Source organism: Pungitius pungitius, chromosome 15, assembly GCF_949316345.1.
Source record: "Pungitius pungitius chromosome 15, fPunPun2.1, whole genome shotgun sequence".
Lineage (NCBI taxonomy): Eukaryota > Metazoa > Chordata > Actinopteri > Perciformes > Gasterosteidae > Pungitius > Pungitius pungitius.
Window position 1 is genome coordinate 1,174,530 of NC_084914.1, and position 18,709 is coordinate 1,193,238.

The 18,709-nt window shown below is 49.6% G+C and overlaps 3 protein-coding genes across 3 annotated transcripts in view; 2 read left to right on the top strand and 1 right to left on the bottom strand.

Moving 5' to 3' along the window:
• The window catches only part of myo10 (myosin X), a 209,716-nt gene that overhangs the window by 82,314 nt on the left and 108,693 nt on the right, over positions 1-18,709 (bottom strand). The window lies entirely within an intron of this gene.
• On the top strand, positions 9-2,782 carry LOC119209021 (tripartite motif-containing protein 16-like). The gene has a single exon (XM_037457941.2). The coding sequence runs from the start codon at positions 80-82 to the stop codon at positions 1,739-1,741; it is 1,662 nt and encodes a 553-aa protein (XP_037313838.1). The 5' UTR covers positions 9-79; the 3' UTR covers positions 1,742-2,782.
• Positions 3,369-18,549, top strand: slco5a1a (solute carrier organic anion transporter family member 5A1a). Its single transcript, XM_037457919.2, has 11 exons — positions 3,369-3,534; positions 4,682-4,903; positions 5,087-6,119; positions 11,211-11,343; positions 11,444-11,661; positions 11,936-12,100; positions 14,487-14,685; positions 14,951-15,110; positions 15,232-15,476; positions 15,559-15,623; positions 15,743-18,549. The coding sequence occupies exons 3-11, from the start codon at positions 5,114-5,116 to the stop codon at positions 16,261-16,263; spliced, it is 2,712 nt and encodes a 903-aa protein (XP_037313816.2). The 5' UTR covers positions 3,369-3,534; positions 4,682-4,903; positions 5,087-5,113; the 3' UTR covers positions 16,264-18,549.

An 18,709-nucleotide genomic window follows, 5' to 3' on the forward strand; every position in this document is an offset into this window, starting at 1 on the left:
CATTCACTGCAGCAGGTGAACACACAGATTGTTTCTGTTCAGGGAACCACTTTGACAGTCAGGATCACTAAGAGGTGGAATGGCGCAGCAAGGAAATCCTCTGGACCAGGAGAGAATCTCCTGTTCCCTCTGCCTGGATCTCCTGAAGGACCCGGTGACGATTCCCTGTGGACACAGCTACTGCATGAGCTGTGTTAACACCCACTGGGATAAAGAGGATGAGAAGAAGCTCCACAGCTGCCCTCAGTGTAGGCAGACCTTCACCCAGAGGCCGGTCCTGGGGAAGAGCACCGTGTTAGCAGATCTGGTGGAGGAACTGAAGAAGAGTGGACTCCAACCTGCTCCATCTGATCACTGCTATGCTGGACCTGAAGATGTGGCCTGTGATTTCTGCACTGGGAGGAAGCTGAAAGCCTTCAAGTCCTGTTTGGTGTGTTTGGCTTCTTACTGTGAGAAACACCTTCAGCCTCATTATGAGTCACGGACATTTGAGAAACACAAGCTGGTGGACCCCTCCAAGAAGCTCCTGGACAACATCTGCTCTCTTCATGATGAGGTGATGAAGATCTTCTGTCGTACTGATCAGCAGAGCATCTGTTATCTCTGCTTAATGGATGAACATAAAGACCACGACACGGTCTCAGCTGCAGCAGAAAGGACTGAGAGGCAGAGAAAGCTGGAGGTGAGTCGACTCAACATCCAGCAGAGAATCCAGGACAGAGAGGAAGGTGTGAAGCTGCTTCAACAGGAAGAGGAGAAAATCAATCTCTCTGCTGATAAAGCAGTGAAGGACAGTGAGAAGATCTTCACCCAGCTGATCTGTCTCATGGAGGAAAGAAGCTCTGATGTGAAGCAGCAGGTCAGATCCCAGCAGAGAGCTGAAGTGAGTCGAGTCAAAGATCTTCAGGAGAAGAAGCAGCAGGAGATCTCTGAGCTGAAGAGGCGCGACATTGAGCTGCAGGAGCTCTCACACACAGAAGATCTCAACCAGTTCCTCCAGAACTACCCCTCAGGGTCCCCCCTCAGTGAGTCCACCTACTCATCCAGCATCAACATCCGTCCTCTGAGCTGCTTTGAGGACGTGACAGCGACTGTGTCAGAAGTCAGAGACAAATTAGAGAAGGTCCTCAGAGAGAAAGGGTCAAAGGTCTCCCTAAAGGGGCCTGAAATAGATGTTTTCCTGTCAGAACCAGAACCAAAGACCAGAGCTGAATTCTTACAGTATTCATCCAAAATCACACTGGATCCAAACACAGCGAACACACGTCTGTTGCTATCCGAGGGGAACAGAAGAGTCACATCAACGATACAAGAACAGTCGTATCCTAGTAACCCAGATAGATTCACTGATCACTATCAGGTCCTGAGCAGAGAGAGTCTCACTGGACGTTGCTACTGGGAAGTGGAGAAAGGCAAGGGTGGAGTTATTATTGGAGTTGCATACAAAGACTGTAAAACTGTAAATGAGAAATTTGGAGATTGTCAAAAGTCTTGGACGTTGGGTATTTTCAAGGCTCGTTATGAATTTAGACATAACAAAGCCCAAACTCCCGTCTCAGGTCCTCCATCCTCCAGAGTAGGAGTGTACCTGGACCAGAGAGGAGGTGTTCTGTCCTTCTACAGCGTCACTGAAACTATGACGCTCCTCCACAGAGTCCAGACCACGTTCACTCAGCCTCTCTATGCTGGAATCTATCTTTTCAATCCAGTTGGAAACACTGTTGAGTTGTGTGAGTTGTAATCGGTAAGATTTAACAAATAGTGTGAACAACAATTTTTGTTTTGTCTACGTCCTTATTCTGTAGACTGTGTTTTTTTCTGTGGCTGTTAACGCTAATAATGCTGTTTTTGGTTGAATACTTGTAAAACTATTATTGTAACTTATGGGATGTGGGCAAAACTCACAGGTGATCAGGGGAATTTTCTTTGACAATGCCATACTCCTCTCTGCTGACTCTGGCTTCCTCACCGAACTCATCCTCCTTGAGCTCATCACCGCCTTCGACCCTGTCGTCAAACACTCCATCCTTCCCTCACGTCCGTCGTACTGGTCTAAATGTCCGCTGCTACGCCGATGACACCCAACTCTACCTCTCCTCCGAGACCATCACTGCAGGCACCCACTCCGCTCTCACTGCCTGTCTCACTGACATCATGGATGCAACAGAACTTTCTCAAACTCATCTGCAATATATCTGAAATACCCATCATCAGCCCTACCACCTAAATCCGCTCAACCCAGAACTTCTCTCTCAACATTGATGGCTCCATCGTCACCCCCCTCCAGTCTGCTCCGCAACCTCGGTAAGATCCTCGACCCCACCCTTCCTTTTCTACCCCTTGCCTTACATTGCACGGCTCCAACCCTCCATCTTCTCTGCCACCACTGAAATTCTCATCCATGGCCTCATAACTTCTAGACTTGACTACTGCAACATCTTCCTCTACGGCTCTCCCAACAAAATCCTCAACAAACTGCCCAACGAACTCTGCCGCTCGACTGCTTACCTCCACCCGCCAAATGTTACTCACCACCCGCAAAGCCCTGGACAATCTGGCCCCCGCCTACCTTTTAGATCTCCTGCCCCTCCACGCCCCCACCTGTTGCCTCAGGTTCGCCGATGCCAACACCCTGAAGACCATGAACTATGAAAACTAAAGTATTATTATGAAGCCCGGGAGGAAGTTTCTGGATTTCTTTCAGCCTCTGTCACCTTAGGAGCTCTGTACCACAAATGATGTATCAGGAAAGATGAGGATTTTCACAACTGAAAATAAAATGTTTTGTTACACTGCAAATAGTTTTCATTTTCATGGAATTGAAGTTTGAATATAATCCCTAATAACTATTTTACTGCACTGCTGATTTGAGATATCCCATTGATTTTCCTGTTTTTTTTATTTATTTAGTACAATAGTTTATGTTCTATCAATATAGTTAAAGGCATGGCGTTATAGCTTGAAGCTTAAATTACAATTTAAATGCTAATGAGCGTTGGTTTAAGGTGTAAATGGGATTTCCTCTGCTTTAATCTTCTTGCTCCATCATCTTTGTACAGATATTAAGTTTCCCACTAGAGGTCCCTCTTTACATAACTATTCCACTATCATCTACTGAGATGTGATCTCCAGACTGGGACAACTGACCTGACTAGAACTATGAGTCATCTTTCTGCCGCCAATGGAACACGTTATTCCACATACGTTTCCTTTCATACATTTCATTGGAAAAGGGTTTTGTCTTGAATTACAGTTTTTGGTTTTCCTACAGTCACCGATGCAAAACAACTCATTTTATACGCTTGACAAAATACACGCTCGTCTAACAGAGCGTCTCTCTCGTGGGCATTATGCTTTTACTTTGAACTGTTTCCGCTTTAATCTGGCTAGCTGTCTGTGCATTGACGCAGCTCCGGGAGAAGATGTTTCGTATATATTTTAACATAAACGCGTATTTTTTGTTTTTGTCGCCGCGTGGGGCGTGACGCGGCGGCGAAGACTTGAAGGCTCGCGTCGTTCGCTCCGCGGAGTCCGGTGAGTGGAAAGCAGAGTCCGGCATTGTTGTTCTCTCCATCGCTGAACGTTTCCACTGCGGACTAGCGGCTAGCTGCACGGCTAGCTGCACTGCTAGCTGGAGCTACATTAGCCGTGTAGGAGAGAAGCGCTTCTAGTTGTACCCTTCAAAGTAAAACCTCAAATATGAAGAAAGAAAATACGTCAGTCAACAACAGATGTTTAAACATTTACACACGTCTCAATACATATACTTTAACCTTGTTAGTATTACATAATACGCAAAAGTTGCTAAATTGTGGAATTGTGACATTGTCCTTGCTATTATACCTAGCTTGCTAGCGTCAGCTAACGTTGGCTAGCTAAGGTTACGTACAAACTGCATCGAGCCAAGTGCTTTCAAATTGATTGACATAACTTAAATGTATCCGTAAATTAATACCGCACAGGCCGAATAAACCAGTAGACATTGCGGTTAACTCTTTCTTTGTATTTATGAGAGACTCTTTGCTTGACGAGGCAAAACACCTCTAATTAAAGGGATTCAGCGACACTTTGTCCCCATGTCTTTCTTTTTTTGCACTTATCCGATTGCTGTGTATCGCCGCTGTCGCTGACATCCTCCTGTCAGACGTTTTTGTTAAGTTAATATTCCCATCGCCACCATTCTTTGGGCACTAAAAGAAATATGCCGTGCAACAACCCCAAAATATCTGGTTAAGTGCATTCTGTGCTTTTACTTTGAAGCGTGGGCTGTTTCCGCCGTGAATTCCGCAGCTTGACAATTATTTTCAAAACAGCGAGCAGCTGAGCACTGCGGTGTTTTCTGAGCGGCGTTTATTATCCGAGCAGCACCTTCACCAGACTCTCCGGGACTCTGTGATCCTCCGTGACCATCGGCCACTGTTTTTTTGCCGATTTTTATTTACATATACATATATTTCCTCAAAACATCTCCGGGGATTGACTCAGAAATATACTCGCTAAATGACAGCCTCCCTCGCAGGCTGGGAGGACAGCTGGTTCGGGGATAACGTCAGGACGGGGGGGAGGGGGGGTGGTGGGGGCGATGCCCTTGACTTTGGGGAGGATGAGTTAGGGAGGAGAATCGGGATCGCTCAACGTAATGCACCGGGAGACGTTGTAACCGTGTGATCTTCATCGGCAGGACTGTCGGCGACGCGACGCACGCAGCGGCGTCCCGCGTAGAAGAGCTGCCGAGCGGACATGTCGTGCATCTGCAGGGATCTTTGGCCCCGGTGCTGCCCGGGTCGAGCCGAGGAGGCCTGAGCAGTCTCCACCTCCCGGATCAGATGGTGGCAGAGGGCATGTGTGCATGACAGAGATTACACGGTGGTGGTCCAGCCTGCGCAGCAGATAAGCAGAAGCTGTGAGTCAACTCTCCCTTTCCGGGCGACATTGTTCTAGTTTTTTTAGTGTCTTCTTTTACAGAATTTGTGGGAGTCCATGTACCTATTAATAATACATGTAAAGGGCAGCAGCCCCTGAACTGGGAATGTAGGTTTGGAACTGGGGCATTTTTTTCATTCATTTTCTTTCCCAACGGCTGAAGAAGGAAAGGAAGGTTTCACTGGAAATAATGGCCGACCCCGAGGAAGCGGAGTTGTCCGAGTCCCTCCGGAAGGAGGACGGGTTCTCCAGCGAGCCCGAGGAGACGGGTACGGAATTCAAGTCCAAAAGCCTGCCTGTTCTAAACGAAGAAGCTCCTCAGGAGGAAACTCTGCTGGCCAGCTCCGCGCCCGAAGACAGCGCAGAGTTCATCCAGCTGGCGGCCACGGCCGAGTCCTCCCGGGCCGAGTCCTCCCGGGCCGAGTCCTCCCGGGCCGAGTCCTCCCGGGCCGAGTCCTCCCGGGCCGAGTCCCCCGCCAGGGCGACCCACCAGCCCAAGCCGGGGAAGTCGGCGCTGAACCGGCCCAGCTCGTACATGGAGAACACGGAGACCCGGCGGAGTAAAAAGATGGCGAGGAGGAAGCCGCCGGGGATTCTGGCCTCCCGGCTGGCTCGGATACGCCTCCCCAGCAGGAAGTACCTGAGCTCCATCATGCAGGACTCTCGCTGCTTCCTGTTCTGCATGTGCTACCTGACCTTCATCCAATCGCTCATGGTGTCCGGCTACCTCAGCAGCGTCATCACCACCATCGAGAAGAGGTACAGCCTGAGGAGCTCAGAGTCGGGCCTCCTCGTCAGCTGCTTCGACATCGGCAGCCTCCTGGTGGTCGTCTTCATCAGCTACTTCGGCGGGCGGGGCCAGAGGCCGCGCTGGCTGGCGGTTGGCGGCATCTTCATCGCCGTGGGCGCCGCCCTCTTCTCCCTGCCTCACTTCATCTCACCGCCCTACCAGATCCAGGAGGTCAACTCGTCCTCCGGCAACGAGGGCCTCTGCATGAACAGCAACGGCAGCGGGCGGGACCGCGTGGACATCACGTCCTGCCCCAGGGACCAGGAGGGCAACGAGCACAACCTGTACGTGGCGCTGTTCGTGATCGCTCAGATCCTGGTGGGCATGGGGTCCACGCCCATCTACACGCTGGGGCCCACCTACCTGGACGACAACGTCAAGAAGGAGAACGCGTCGCTGTACCTGGGTAAGAGTTAAACTAAACGAGACAAGACATGTCATCGCAGAATGCAAAAAAAAATAATAATAAAACAAATACTCCCCATGTTGAGAAACAAAGCCAAAGTGCCAAATCCTGCAGTTCATCAAATGTCCACTTGGGGCAAGTCTCCAAGAGCCAATCCCCATAGACGCAAATGTTAAAATGAGGAAGTTTTTGGTACCACAAGCTCATGATGGCGTCATTTATTTTATGTCGGGATAAGTCGTCTATCCAGTTCGTCTCCGAGGTGTTGCAGGCCGGTCGTTCCCCCCCCCCCCCTCACCAAACCGCCCTCCATGTGGGTCGAACAGACGGAAAGCGTCTCATGGAGCCCAAAAGGACCCTGCTGGGCATCAACGACGGTGCAAAGACTGATGCACTTCTGCAGCTCGTCAGTCACCGAGTCGACGCCGCTGCTCAAAGGCACATCGGCAGTCAGGCAGGGCGAGGAAACTGTGAAGTTCCTGTCGCGCCTGGTTTTTGGCCTTCATGTCGATGCCCCCCTCGTCCCCCCCCATCCCCCCCCCTGTGACCCGCCCACTTCCACATGCGGCCCCTGAGGTTCTCGCCCCAGTGGACTTGAACAAGGTGAAGCCTAATTAAACCAACAAGCCAGAGTTGGGTTATGAAAGAGCGGGGGGGGAGCAGGGGGAAAGTCTTATGTCTTATGTGCATTCCTGTCGTTGTTGGGGGGGGGGGTTGATCTATGGAGCAGCCGGTACTGGTACGATGTCACCTATTATGGGGTCAGGAAGTGCGAGGGGGCGACCAAAATCCTTCAGGTTTCGAGATAAAAAATCTGATGGTAAGAAATGTTCCCCACAAAATGAAGGAGTATCAAACTGGTGTTAAATCAAAATGAAACCTACAAAATGTGATAGAAATCTAAGCAATTTCATAAAAGCACAAGTTTTCAAAGGAACTTCAGGTGAGAGATCCAATATTTTGAACGCTTGTTATGAGCGAGCGGCTTCTCATAGCTAACAGCGCTAACAGTGCTCAAATCGCTAACAGCGCTAACAGTGCTCACATCGCTAACAGCGCTAACAGTGCTCACATAGCTAACAGCGCTAACAGTGCTAACATTGCGGCGCAGCAGCTCCTTTGCACTAGTTGTGTGGACATTTTTGTAAGCTGTGGTTCAGGTGCACCAATGGTTTTAGAGCTGGTCCCATACGAGGAAGCAGAAGGTTTGCTGTGGGTTTTTCTTTTGAACGTTCTCTGCCCGTGTCTCTGGCGAGGAGCGCCAGTAAACTCTGGTATTGGGTCGCCTTTTGTTCCCGCTGAATGAATTGATGGCAGCTGACCGCTTCCCTCGTCGCTGGAATGCAAACCGTCACAGAACCGTCACACTTTGGTCCGGTGTCCCGGGAAAAAACAAATATTGGACAAAGGGTGTCTTTGTAGTGCTTTTGTTTTGGATTCACAGCGTTGAGCACACGGTTAGAAAGTCACGCTGAGGCGGCGTGTTGAACACAGACGTAACTCTAACTTTCTTTTGGCTGTTTTCGGGTCATTCCTCCCGCAGGAGGATGGACGTTGAATCATGAAGCTGCGGTTTGCAACGTTCACAAACCTCCTCAAGAAGACGTTTGGTTTGCAATTTGTTCAAAGTGTCTTTCGGGTGTTTTTAAAAGTGCTTGTGTGTGCAGATCCCCCCCCCCCCCTCTCTTTGGCCCGGGGGGGGGGTGGGATCCACAGTGTGTCCGATGTCGACCATGAGGTGTGCACAAAGGGACGACTGTTCACGGATAGGCCTCTTATGCTACTTATCCCACTTGCGTTGTTCCGTTGGACGATGCTTAAGTAGATCTGCAGCTGTGCGGCGAACTCGGCAACACAACGTGACGGAGAAGAGGGTTTATTCCACTCGGCTGTTCCAACATCCTGTTGTTGGTGGCGCCCATCGTCCGTTTTGGCCGTGGACTTGGTAGCGTCCTACATAAGAGACCCGCAGGCGTAGCAGACCTCCACCAGAGGAACTCGGCACAACGTTGCTTTGTAACCCCGATAAGAGACGCGCTGTTTGGCACTTTGATTTGCCAGCTGGGAGACGCAATATGGTCCTCGCCGGTGCCAGTTTGTGTGCTGGCGTCTTCTGTTGTGCGACAAAATGTGTGGTGTGTGTTTTGGAAGACCCCCCCCCCTCTCTGATAACATTGCTGATAAAGGAATCAAAGAATCAGCAATGTGAACTTGGTCATCATCAAAGCAAGAAGAAGCTGTAATACCATAATGAGTTACATGTTAAATGTGTAATGAGTCAATCACTCACTTTCAGCTGCAAGCGACTATTTTATTACCATCTGGTTCTAAAACCCAAAGATGTTGAGTAAAATTAAAGGGGGAACAGCTTTTAATGGTCTCCTTCTGAATTGTTTCCATAGAGCCGCAGGTCTTGTTATTTGTTGCAGTGAAAAACGAGTCCTCAGAGAGAAATCTGCTGTGGGTTAATCACTCGGAGGTTAAGCTGCGTCATGTCACGATCAGCGGCGCTCTACCACAGGCCTGTTAATCGGATCCACAGGTTTCACGGGGGGGGGGGGGGGGCGTTACGGCCGCCCTGCAGCGGAAGTCGAGACGCCGCGAGTGTGCTGTGTCAGCAGGTTGCCGTGACAACAGCATCCATCATTCCACAGCGGTACATTGTGTGTCTGCTGTCTCGCCGCGGCTCGGCCTGACACCAAACGCAGAGTCACATGACTACTTTGGAATTACCTGTCGTGGGGCAGTGTGAGTGGAGGGTCCATTATGACTGTGATGAACCCTGCAGACGATATTATGTCCCCCTAGTGTACCATCACTGTGTAATATCACAGCGTACCATCACAGTGTAATATCAAAGCGTACTCAGTGGTTCCACTGCGGTTAGGAGCGTCCTTCTCTAGTCTTGAGGGTGAATTCACCAGCGCAGATGGTGTTGCAGTTGCAGGCGTTAAAACATGAGTCAGCACATCGGCTCGTCTGCCAATCAGATCCACGATTATCTCTGGATTTATTCCCTCAGTACACATTGTAAACATGAGTTTATTTTTCTAGTTTCAAGTCTTCAATACAGCATGATGTTCATTAATTAAATGATGGTCCATTTAGAGTCAAACAGACCATAAACCAGGGGATGCTTTAGGGCGGGGCATAATGTGGTTGACATGTCTTCAATAGACCATAATGCAGGGGATAACAGAATGATTTGTTTCGGTCGCGTTCTCCATCTTTGGTGCTTTGTAAGAAGGAATCAGGATTTGTGAACGAGGCGTGGTTGAAACCACTGCTGACGTGAACCCGGAGCTCCACTCACACAGCTTGGTGCAGTGTCTGGTCCACTTGTGAGGTTTTAAGTCACACCACCAGACCTCCTTTTGTGTTCTTGCTTTCAACTCCAGCCAACGACCATAAGATGTTAATTCCCTCTAATTGGAGAAATCTTATCCTCAACCTTAAACGGGCCCCTTATTACACAGTCATATGACCCGCACACATGACCCCCAACACACATGGCCTTTTGTACCCAGCTCGTTAAGATTAGTTTGATTTGAAGCGTTGCATAAGGGTTAAAATTAGGCGTGGAGTTTGAGTAAATCAACGTGCAGTCACTCCTCGCTGACAAATTCAGCTGACTAGAGCCAAAGAAGAAGAGTTTCAAAACCTGCATTCTGTGTAGTGACCAGCAGGGGGCGACTCCTCTGCTCCCATAGACGTCTATGAGGAAATGACTCTACTTCTGTGTAGTGACCAGCAGGGGGCGACTCCTCTGCTCCCATAGACGTCTAAGAGGAAATGACTCTACTTCTGTGTAGTGACCAGCAGGGGGCGACTCCTCTGCTCCCATAGACGTCTATGAGGAAATGACTCTACTTCTGTGTAGTGACCAGCAGGGGGCGACTCCTCTGCTCCCATAGACGTCTATGAGGAAATGACTCTACTTCTGTGTAGTGACCAGCAGGGGGCGACTCCTCTGCTCCCATAGACGTCTATGAGGAAATGACTCTACTTCTGTGTAGTGACCAGCAGGGGGCGACTCCTCTGCTCCCATAGACGTCTAAGAGGAAATGACTCTACTTCTGTGTAGTGACCAGCAGGGGGCGACTCCTCTGCTCCCATAGACGTCTATGAGGAAATGACTCTACTTCTGTGTAGTGACCAGCAGGGGGCGACTCCTCTGCTCCCATAGACGTCTAAGAGGAAATGACTCTACTTCTGTGTAGTGACCAGCAGGGGGCGACTCCTCTGCTCCCATAGACGTCTATGAGGAAATGACTCTACTTCTGTGTAGTGACCAGCAGGGGGCGACTCCTCTGCTCCCATAGACGTCTATGAGGAAATGACTCTACTTCTGTGTAGTGACCAGCAGGGGGCGACTCCTCTGCTCCTATAGACGTCTATGAGGAAATGACTCTACTTCTGTGTAGTGACCAGCAGGGGGCGACTCCTCTGCTCCTATAGACGTCTATGAGGAAATGACTCTACTTCTCTCTTGATTTATTCCCTCAGTAAACATTGTAAACCTGAGTTTATGGTCTCAGTCTCTAGTTTTAATTCTTTTTCAATACAGCATGACATTCATTTAGTAAATGATGGTCCATTTAGAGTCAAACAGACCATAAAGCAGGAGATGCGGGGGCTACACGCTTATTGACAGGTCTCTAACAGACCATGAAGCGGGGGGATGCTTCAGGACGGGGCAACATCCTCATCACTTTATTTGTCTGGTGTAAAAAGGGAGGACGATGCAGAAAGTCCTAGTGTTTCATTTAAGTGAAAAAATGCTGATAATTGACTTTTTAGTTGCAGCTTGGAGCTCATTAAAACTGCAATAATGATCTTTTTAAAAATCATTAAATCTCACTGACATGTGGGACGGTCCCTCATTGTCCAGGTCACAGTAAAAATGTCTGTTCACATGGAGCTTTACAGCCTCATTTAGCTCACAGCTTTGGGGATATTTCACCTTTTGGAAAGTAAAAGCCAGAGGTTTTGTCTGAAGAGATCAAATCAACGCTTTAAAAAGAAGGTCTGCGTGGGATGGTGATCTGGGAGAAGGTTTCATCTAAAACTCTTTTCCCCGCCTCCCCTCAGCCATCATGTATGTGATGGGAGCACTGGGCCCAGCAGCTGGCTACCTGCTGGGAGGAGTCCTCATCGGCTTTTACGTGGACCCCAAGACCGCCGTCACCATCGATCAGAGCGACCCCCGCTTCATCGGAAACTGGTGAGAACGCCGCGTCTCTTCTCATTCAATGAGGCCCAGGGGCCGGCGAGAGAATGACGCGTCTCGCCTCTCGCTCTGTGCTCCGGCATCTAACGGAAAGGTGGAGCGGCTTCCTGCTGTGCGCCGTGGCCATGCTGCTGGTCATCTTCCCCATGTTCACCTTCCCCAAGAAGCTGCCGCCCCGACACAAGAAGAAGAAGAGGAGGAAAAAGGTGAACCTGGACGACCTGTCCGCCGACGACGACGTCCTGAAGGAGAAGAGCAACGGGAAGAGCCAGGCGGTCACGTCCTCCATGGGATTCGGGAAGGACATCAAAGGTACTTTTAGTTATTTTACAGCCTTTAAAACGTCATTATCTCCTTTGCTTCTACACAATCTTTTTTGTACCATGTAAGACAGTTTTCTGTTGATGACAACAACTTGATTGATCCAAATGACCAATTAATTGTTGCAAGAAGAAAGTCATTAATGTGGCGTTGGCCGTGGGATGTGGTATTTTTATTGCTCATCTAATGACTTTCCACTCGGTGCACCTTAATGACCAAGTGAGGTCTGAGTCATTAAAGTAACAATAATGTGCTGCTCCTGCAGACATGCCCAAAGCCGCGCTGAGGATCCTCAGCAACGTGACCTTCCTGTTCGTCAGCCTGTCCTACACGGCGGAGAGCGCCATCGTCACGGCGTTCATCACCTTCATCCCCAAGTTCATCGAGTCCCAGTTCGGCATCCCGGCCTCCAGCGCCAGCATCTACACCGGTGAGCTCCCAGCAGTCATCCTGCACGCCACACGCCGCGATCTCTCAGAGAATCAACGCTTCCTCCATGAAGGGAGGAATTGCAGCTTCGAAAGGACAAACATGCCTTTAAAATGTGTGTGCAGCAGCACAGACAGAAGGCAGACTCACCAGAATATTCAGGAGCTGCAAGCAAGCACACATTAATAATAAAGAAACTGCTGCTCTCAAACGAAGGGGGCACCTGGGAGCCGGAGCACTGAGTGCATTACTCACTGGTGCAAATGCTCTCTGCACGACTCATAGCGCTTAAACAGGCGCAGAGGCTAATACGCTACGTGCTCACACGTCCTATCAAACCGGCTAATACGCTACGTGCTCACACGTCCTATCAAACCGGCTAATACGCTACGTGCTCACATGCGTCCTATCAAACAGGCTAATACGCTACGTGCTCAAACGCGTCCTATCAAACAGGCTAATACGCTACGTGCTCACACGCGTCCTATCAAACCGGCTAATACGCTACGTGCTCACACGCGTCCTATCAAACCGGCTAATACGCTACGTGCTCAAACGCGTCCTATCAAACAGGCTAATACGCTACGTGCTCACACGCGTCCTATCAAACCGGCTAATACGCTACGTGCTCACACGCGTCCTATCAAACGGGCTAATACGCTACGTGCTCAAACGCGTCCTATCAAACAGGCTAATACGCTACGTGCTCACACGCGTCCTATCAAACGGGCTAATACGCTACGTGCTCACACGCGTCCTATCAAACAGGCTAATACGCTACGTGCTCACACGTCCTATCAAACAGGCTAATACGCTACGTGCTCACACGTCCTATCAAACAGGCTAATACGCTACGTGCTCACGCGTCCTATCAAACAGGCTAATACGCTACATGCTCACACGCGTCCTATCAAACAGGCTAATACGCTACGTGTTCACGCGTCCTATCAAACAGGCTAATACGCTACGTGCTCACACGCGTCCTATCAAACAGGCTAATACCCCACATGCTCACACGCGTCCTATCAAACAGGCTAATACGCTACGTGCTCACACGCGTCCTATCAAACAGGCTAATACCCCACATGCTCACACGCGTCCTATCAAACAGGCTAATACGCTACGTGTTCACGCGTCCTATCAAACAGGCTAATACGCTACATGCTCACACGCGTCCTATAAAATTAATCCAGGCACACATCCTAAAGATAACGAGCCAGTCGTCCCTGTGCTGAGCGGTGTGTTCTGCTTGAGTCGTGATGGCTATTCTGGGGTTCTGATAGCGAGTGTAGGAAGTTCACGAGGCGCCTTTGCTTCTTTTCCTCTCCCAGAGTGACGGACATGTTTGCAGACTCGGAGAGACTAAAATAGATTTTCCTTAGCCGGAGAAGATGCTTTCTTCCACAAAATAATATGAGTTTGATAACAAAAGCAATAGTTGTGCAGCTCATCATCTCACCGGTCGGCAGGTGACTCCTTTGAACGTCACTGACGTTTCTAAACATTTTATTTCCCATAAAACCTTTTGGTTTTCGCATCGTTTCGGGAACCTTTTGTAGTCTATTTGGTCCCAAGACGTCGTGTCTTGGGGGGGTCTCAGACGCGTTGGGGTGGAGCTGCTGGGCTCGGGGATCTCTGAACGTTCTGGACTTGGAGAGTCACGGGTCCCCACTGTGGTGTTCAGGGTTCACTTGCACAGCAGCAGCCGGGGTCCCTGGTTCTATTCCCCCAGCAGAATAAGTGTGTTAAAGGAAAGCAATGTGTGTCCTCTTGTTTCTAAGCACCAAGCTCAGCCTTTGAGGCGATGCCTGTATGCTACTCGCTCTCCTTTTTGTTTGGACGAACCTTTTCCTGAAAAATGACTCATTTTCCATGTGGAATAACATCTTGCTATAATGTTGTTCCTCGTTCACATAAAAAAAAAAACAAGCACCAGCATTTAACGTTGAGTTTAACATTCATCTCAGTAAATAGGATCTGCTTTGAGGTGAATAGTTTGACTGCTCGGTGTATTAGTACAACGATAAAGGCAGTAAACAGTAAACAGGACGTTATTCCTAACACCTACCTCTGCTGGGTTCTCAGGTGGGGGGGCGGGGGGGGGCACCACCCACACTAAAGCGAGGGGGCTGTTGTTGTGATCGCTGCATTTTTTCAGTTGAAGAGACAGAGGGCTGCAAAGACCACAATTTGAATGATTTGTACCTGATATTTTGATCTTTACAGTTAAACTGTGATTTATAGATTAAAATGACACAAGAACTGCTCAATGTAAAACAATGTAAACGTTTTTAAGCTAAAACACATTCTCATTGGCTGCCGGTTCCTCCGCCTCGATGACGGAAGTGTTTTGAATCTCTGATCCGCCCCCCTGGCTCCCTCCCCAGGATTGATCATCGTGCCCAGCGCCGGCGTGGGCATCGTCCTGGGGGGCTACATCATCAAGAAGCTGAAGCTCGGAGCGCGCGAGTCGGCCAAGCTGGCCATGATCTGCAGCGGCGTCTCTCTCCTCTGCTTCTCCACGCTGTTCATCGTGGGCTGTGAGAGCATCAACCTGGGAGGCATCAACATCCCCTACACCACCGGGTGAGGGGGGGCGTGGGGAGGGGGGGGGGCAGAGAGAAGGACAGTAAGGTGAAGGAAGGTAGAGGACGAGGAGGAAGGATGAAGGTTGATATCTCAGCAGATGAACATTTGTAAGACGGACGCCATCTTTGAAACAAGCTGAATTCAAAACTCTAATTATAAATAAATTCATTTAATGGAAAAACGACACTAAACGACCATTAGTTCAGTGTTGGTTTTGCACGAAGAGAACGCTGAAGAAAACTGTCCAATCCGTCCTCTGCAGGCCGACGCTCACCATGACCCAGAGGAACCTGACGGGCGGCTGCAACGTCAACTGCGGCTGTAAAACGCACGAGTACGCGCCGGTCTGCGGCTCCGACGGCATCACGTACTTCAACCCCTGCCTCGCCGGCTGCAGCAGCGTGGCCAGCAACGCCACCGGGGTAAGAGGCTGATGGAAGGTTCTATGGGACGTACGGCTGGCCTGAGATCTGTGAATAAGGCCCCCCCATCCCCCCCCCCCATCCCCCCCCCCCCCCCCCCCCCCCCCCTCCCTTCTTCCAGATCCGCAACTACTCTGACTGCGCCTGCGTGCAGAGCCGGCAGGTCATCACGCCGTCGTCCGGCGGCCAGGGCGGCAACCAGCTGCAGCTGGTCATCGTGAAGACGTACCTGAACGAGAACGGCTTCGCCGTGTCGGGGAAGTGTGACCGCACCTGCAGCACGCTCATCCCCTTCCTCATCTTCCTCTTCATCGTCACGCTCATCACCGCCTGCGCCCAGCCCTCCGCCATCATCGTCACGCTCAGGTAGGAGAAGAGCTCCCCTGGGTCTCGTGGTCGCCCCTCCCCCCCCCCAGGGTCACTGGAGCCTCCTCTCTGTGTGTCGCAGGTCGGTGGCGGAGCCGGAGAGGCCCTTTGCTCTCGGGATGCAGTTCGTCCTCCTCAGAACGCTCGGTGAGTCCAAGGAGACGGACGCAAGGGCTGCAGTGATTGGTCCTCGGGTTCTGTGCTCAGGTTCTCTCCTTCTGTCCCTCTCTCTCTCTCCTCCACCTCTCTCTCTCTCCTCCACTCAGCCTACATCCCGACGCCCATCTACTTCGGCGCCGTCATCGACACCACCTGCATGCTGTGGCAGCAGGACTGCGGCGTGCACGGCTCCTGCTGGGAGTACGACGTCACGTCGCTGCGCTTCGTCTACTTCGGCCTCGCCGCCAGCCTCAAGTTCTTCGGCTTCCTCTTCATCTTCCTCACCTGGTACTCCATCAAGTACAAGGAGGAGCGGGTGGAGCGCTGGCTCAAGCGCCACCTGTCGCCCGTCGACACCGTCGGAAGCCTGGTCTGCCACCCGGGGGGCCACAAGGGGCACGCGCGCACCCGCTCCTGCCCCGTCAACATCCCCCGGACCGACCCCGGCGCTCCGCCCGCCAGCGCGCCGCCGCACGCCGGCCCTCTCAACCGCGGCGTCAGCACCCAGAGTTGCCCCGGCAACGAGCTCAAAGCAATAGCCCCTCCCGCCGCGACCGCCGCGCCTCCTACGCCCCAGACGGCGCCCGCCGCCGCCCGCTCTCTGGAACACGTTTCAGTCAAAGTCTGAGTTTGAGGAAGGGGGGGGGTGGAGGGACAGGAAGAGGCGGGTCAAACCCACTGACCTTTATTCTGAAAAGGTCAGAATCGATCATCACGTCCACACACATCGATGAGAAATATGCTGCACTGTGTAATAATATATTATAATATACTGTTACAATATACTATATTATACTGTGTTATAATATAGTATATTGTATTACATTATACTGTACTGTAATATTCTATATAACACTGTATGGGCCGTCCCCCTCCTCCACTTTAGGGAAACCTGTTAAAAGCAGCCGTGTGCGTTTTCTTTGTGATCCGAAATCAGCTCATCGCACACACAGACACACACACACACACACACGCACGCACACAGACACACACACACACACAGGCACATGCCCTCTCCCTAGTCCCTGACCTCAGTGACCTGTGCCTTCTGTCTTCTTGTACAGAATACGTAGAAACACAATAGACAGACTGTGACCCCCCCCCCACCCCCCTCACCCCGTAGGACTAGAAGTCACCTGAACAGATACCTCAGCTTTGCCCCAATCATTGTGCTGTTGACTTGCAAACCCCAGCGCTTACGTAACAAAAGAAGAGCCCCCCCCCCCCCCCTGTGAAAGTGTGAAGAACCGATGGAATGGTGCTACGTGAAAGACGGACATTTAGTGTCCACTCCTTTTTGTTTTGTCCCTCACGCTTCATTTAAACATTTAAACTTGAAAAGAAGCCGACAGGTCACCTGGTGAGCAGCACCCCCCCACACCACCAGCCCCCCCCCCCCCCCCCCCCCCGGACGACGAGCAACCGACGGCCGGCCGGCCGGCCTGCCTTTTGGGTTCCCGATGCATTGTGGGTAACGGCTGGCCCCCGTTGATGTAAATGTTTGTCGTCTCCATCGATGAAGCAACTCGTCAGCTGGAGTTTGTGAGGGAACCAGGAGACGGAGTCTGGTCCCTGGAGCTTCACGTCATCTTCATCATCTTCATCATCTTCATCTTACGGACCTTCAGGGTTTCTGTTTCTCGGAGCTCTTTTGGTTCGTTGCTGGTTGATCGATAACGACTGAAAAAAAACAATCGCAGCGCAAAACCCATTTAGTAAATGTGCTGTTTTCTTGTCTTTTAAAATAAGACTTCTCGTAACATCTTTCCGTTTATTTTGAGTAAATTCGATCCTCTGAAAAGCTCTCAGCTCGTTATTCTTAGAACAAATGAACCCTGTTTGTATTTGTCAGTAGGAGCAGTTTCACCGTATTAAGTGTTGTTTTGTGACTGATTGATCTTCTATGGAAGCAAAGACGCCTCAATAATCTCAATTTAATTCATTTAATCTAGAAATTCCTGTTACATTTTAAAGAGTTCAATGCATTTCTGACCTTAGGAACCTAAGCAACAACTTCAGTATTATTTAGTATTATTATTATTATTATGTCTTAAAGAGCAGTCTTGTTGCTCATGATTGTTTAACAGTGTTTAATAAAGAGTCTGGGACTCAGCTGGAGGTGTCACATCTACATGGATTCTTTTATATTTATATTTACTCCACTTCTAGAAGCTCTGAGGACACCTGCTGGTTGGAGGTGGAGACGAGAAGTCACAACAACAACAACCAGTAAACAAAGTGTCCCTTTGTGTCTCAGACAATCAGTATTTTACATTTGAGCCTTTTTAGTTGCTGTTTTACGTTGAGGTTGTTTTACTTTTAATCAATAAATCTGATGGTTTTCTGATACAAAGGTTAATCGTTGTCTGTATGATAGTTTAAAAGATAAAGGCCTGTTAAAGCTTCAGTTTTAGTACTTTAAATTTCCATTTGATTAAAAAAAATACAAATATTTAGTTTTGGCGGCTGATTATCAGCATCTCACTAAAGAATCCTCAGACTTTTATTAATCTGGTGTAAAGAAATAAAGCAGCAGGTTCAATTAGTTTTAATCAACCAAATGGAGCCTTAAAGCAGACGTGTAGGAGTGAACTTTGATGTGGTTTTAATGAAGAGGAACGAGTAGAACATCATTTGAACATTTCCCGTTTGTAGAATTATTCTGTAAAACCACCAAGAATCCGTCAGTTGTTCTGATTCCACAAGGACCTTTGACCTCTGCTGTCCTCCTCGCGTAGTAACCATGACAACGGACTAGATGCTCTGGATCTCTATGGGCTGCTTCAGGCAGATGAAAGTTACTAAAGTCTCATTTCACTTTTCAAATCGTGTTGTTTATTTGAAGCAAAGTGTGTTTTTTTCCTGACTGACATGCGAGTTGTTTCTGCTACAAATAAAACACTACACAAGCTCATGGGTTTGATTCTTCATATGACATTAACTGGTACTTAATAAAAATATTACATCAATATGTGTCATTAAAAAAGGCTTCATTTGTAAAGTAATAGTGTCGTCTTTTAAAAGATGACACAAATTGAGCACGTCGGCAGAAAGTCAAAAACATAATATCCTGT

Bases quoted from the DNA above. Each gene is read 5' to 3' on its own strand.
- LOC119209021 (XM_037457941.2), top strand. From the start codon at position 80: ATGGCGCAGCAAGGAAATCCTCTGGACCAGGAGAGAATCTCCTGTTCC.
- slco5a1a (XM_037457919.2), top strand. From the start codon at position 5,114: ATGGCCGACCCCGAGGAAGCGGAGTTGTCCGAGTCCCTCCGGAAGGAG. The intron at 14,686-14,950 runs GTGAGGGGGGGC...CGTCCTCTGCAG, and splicing joins AACATCCCCTACACCACCGG to GCCGACGCTCACCATGACCC. The intron at 15,111-15,231 runs GTAAGAGGCTGA...CCCTTCTTCCAG, and splicing joins TGGCCAGCAACGCCACCGGG to ATCCGCAACTACTCTGACTG.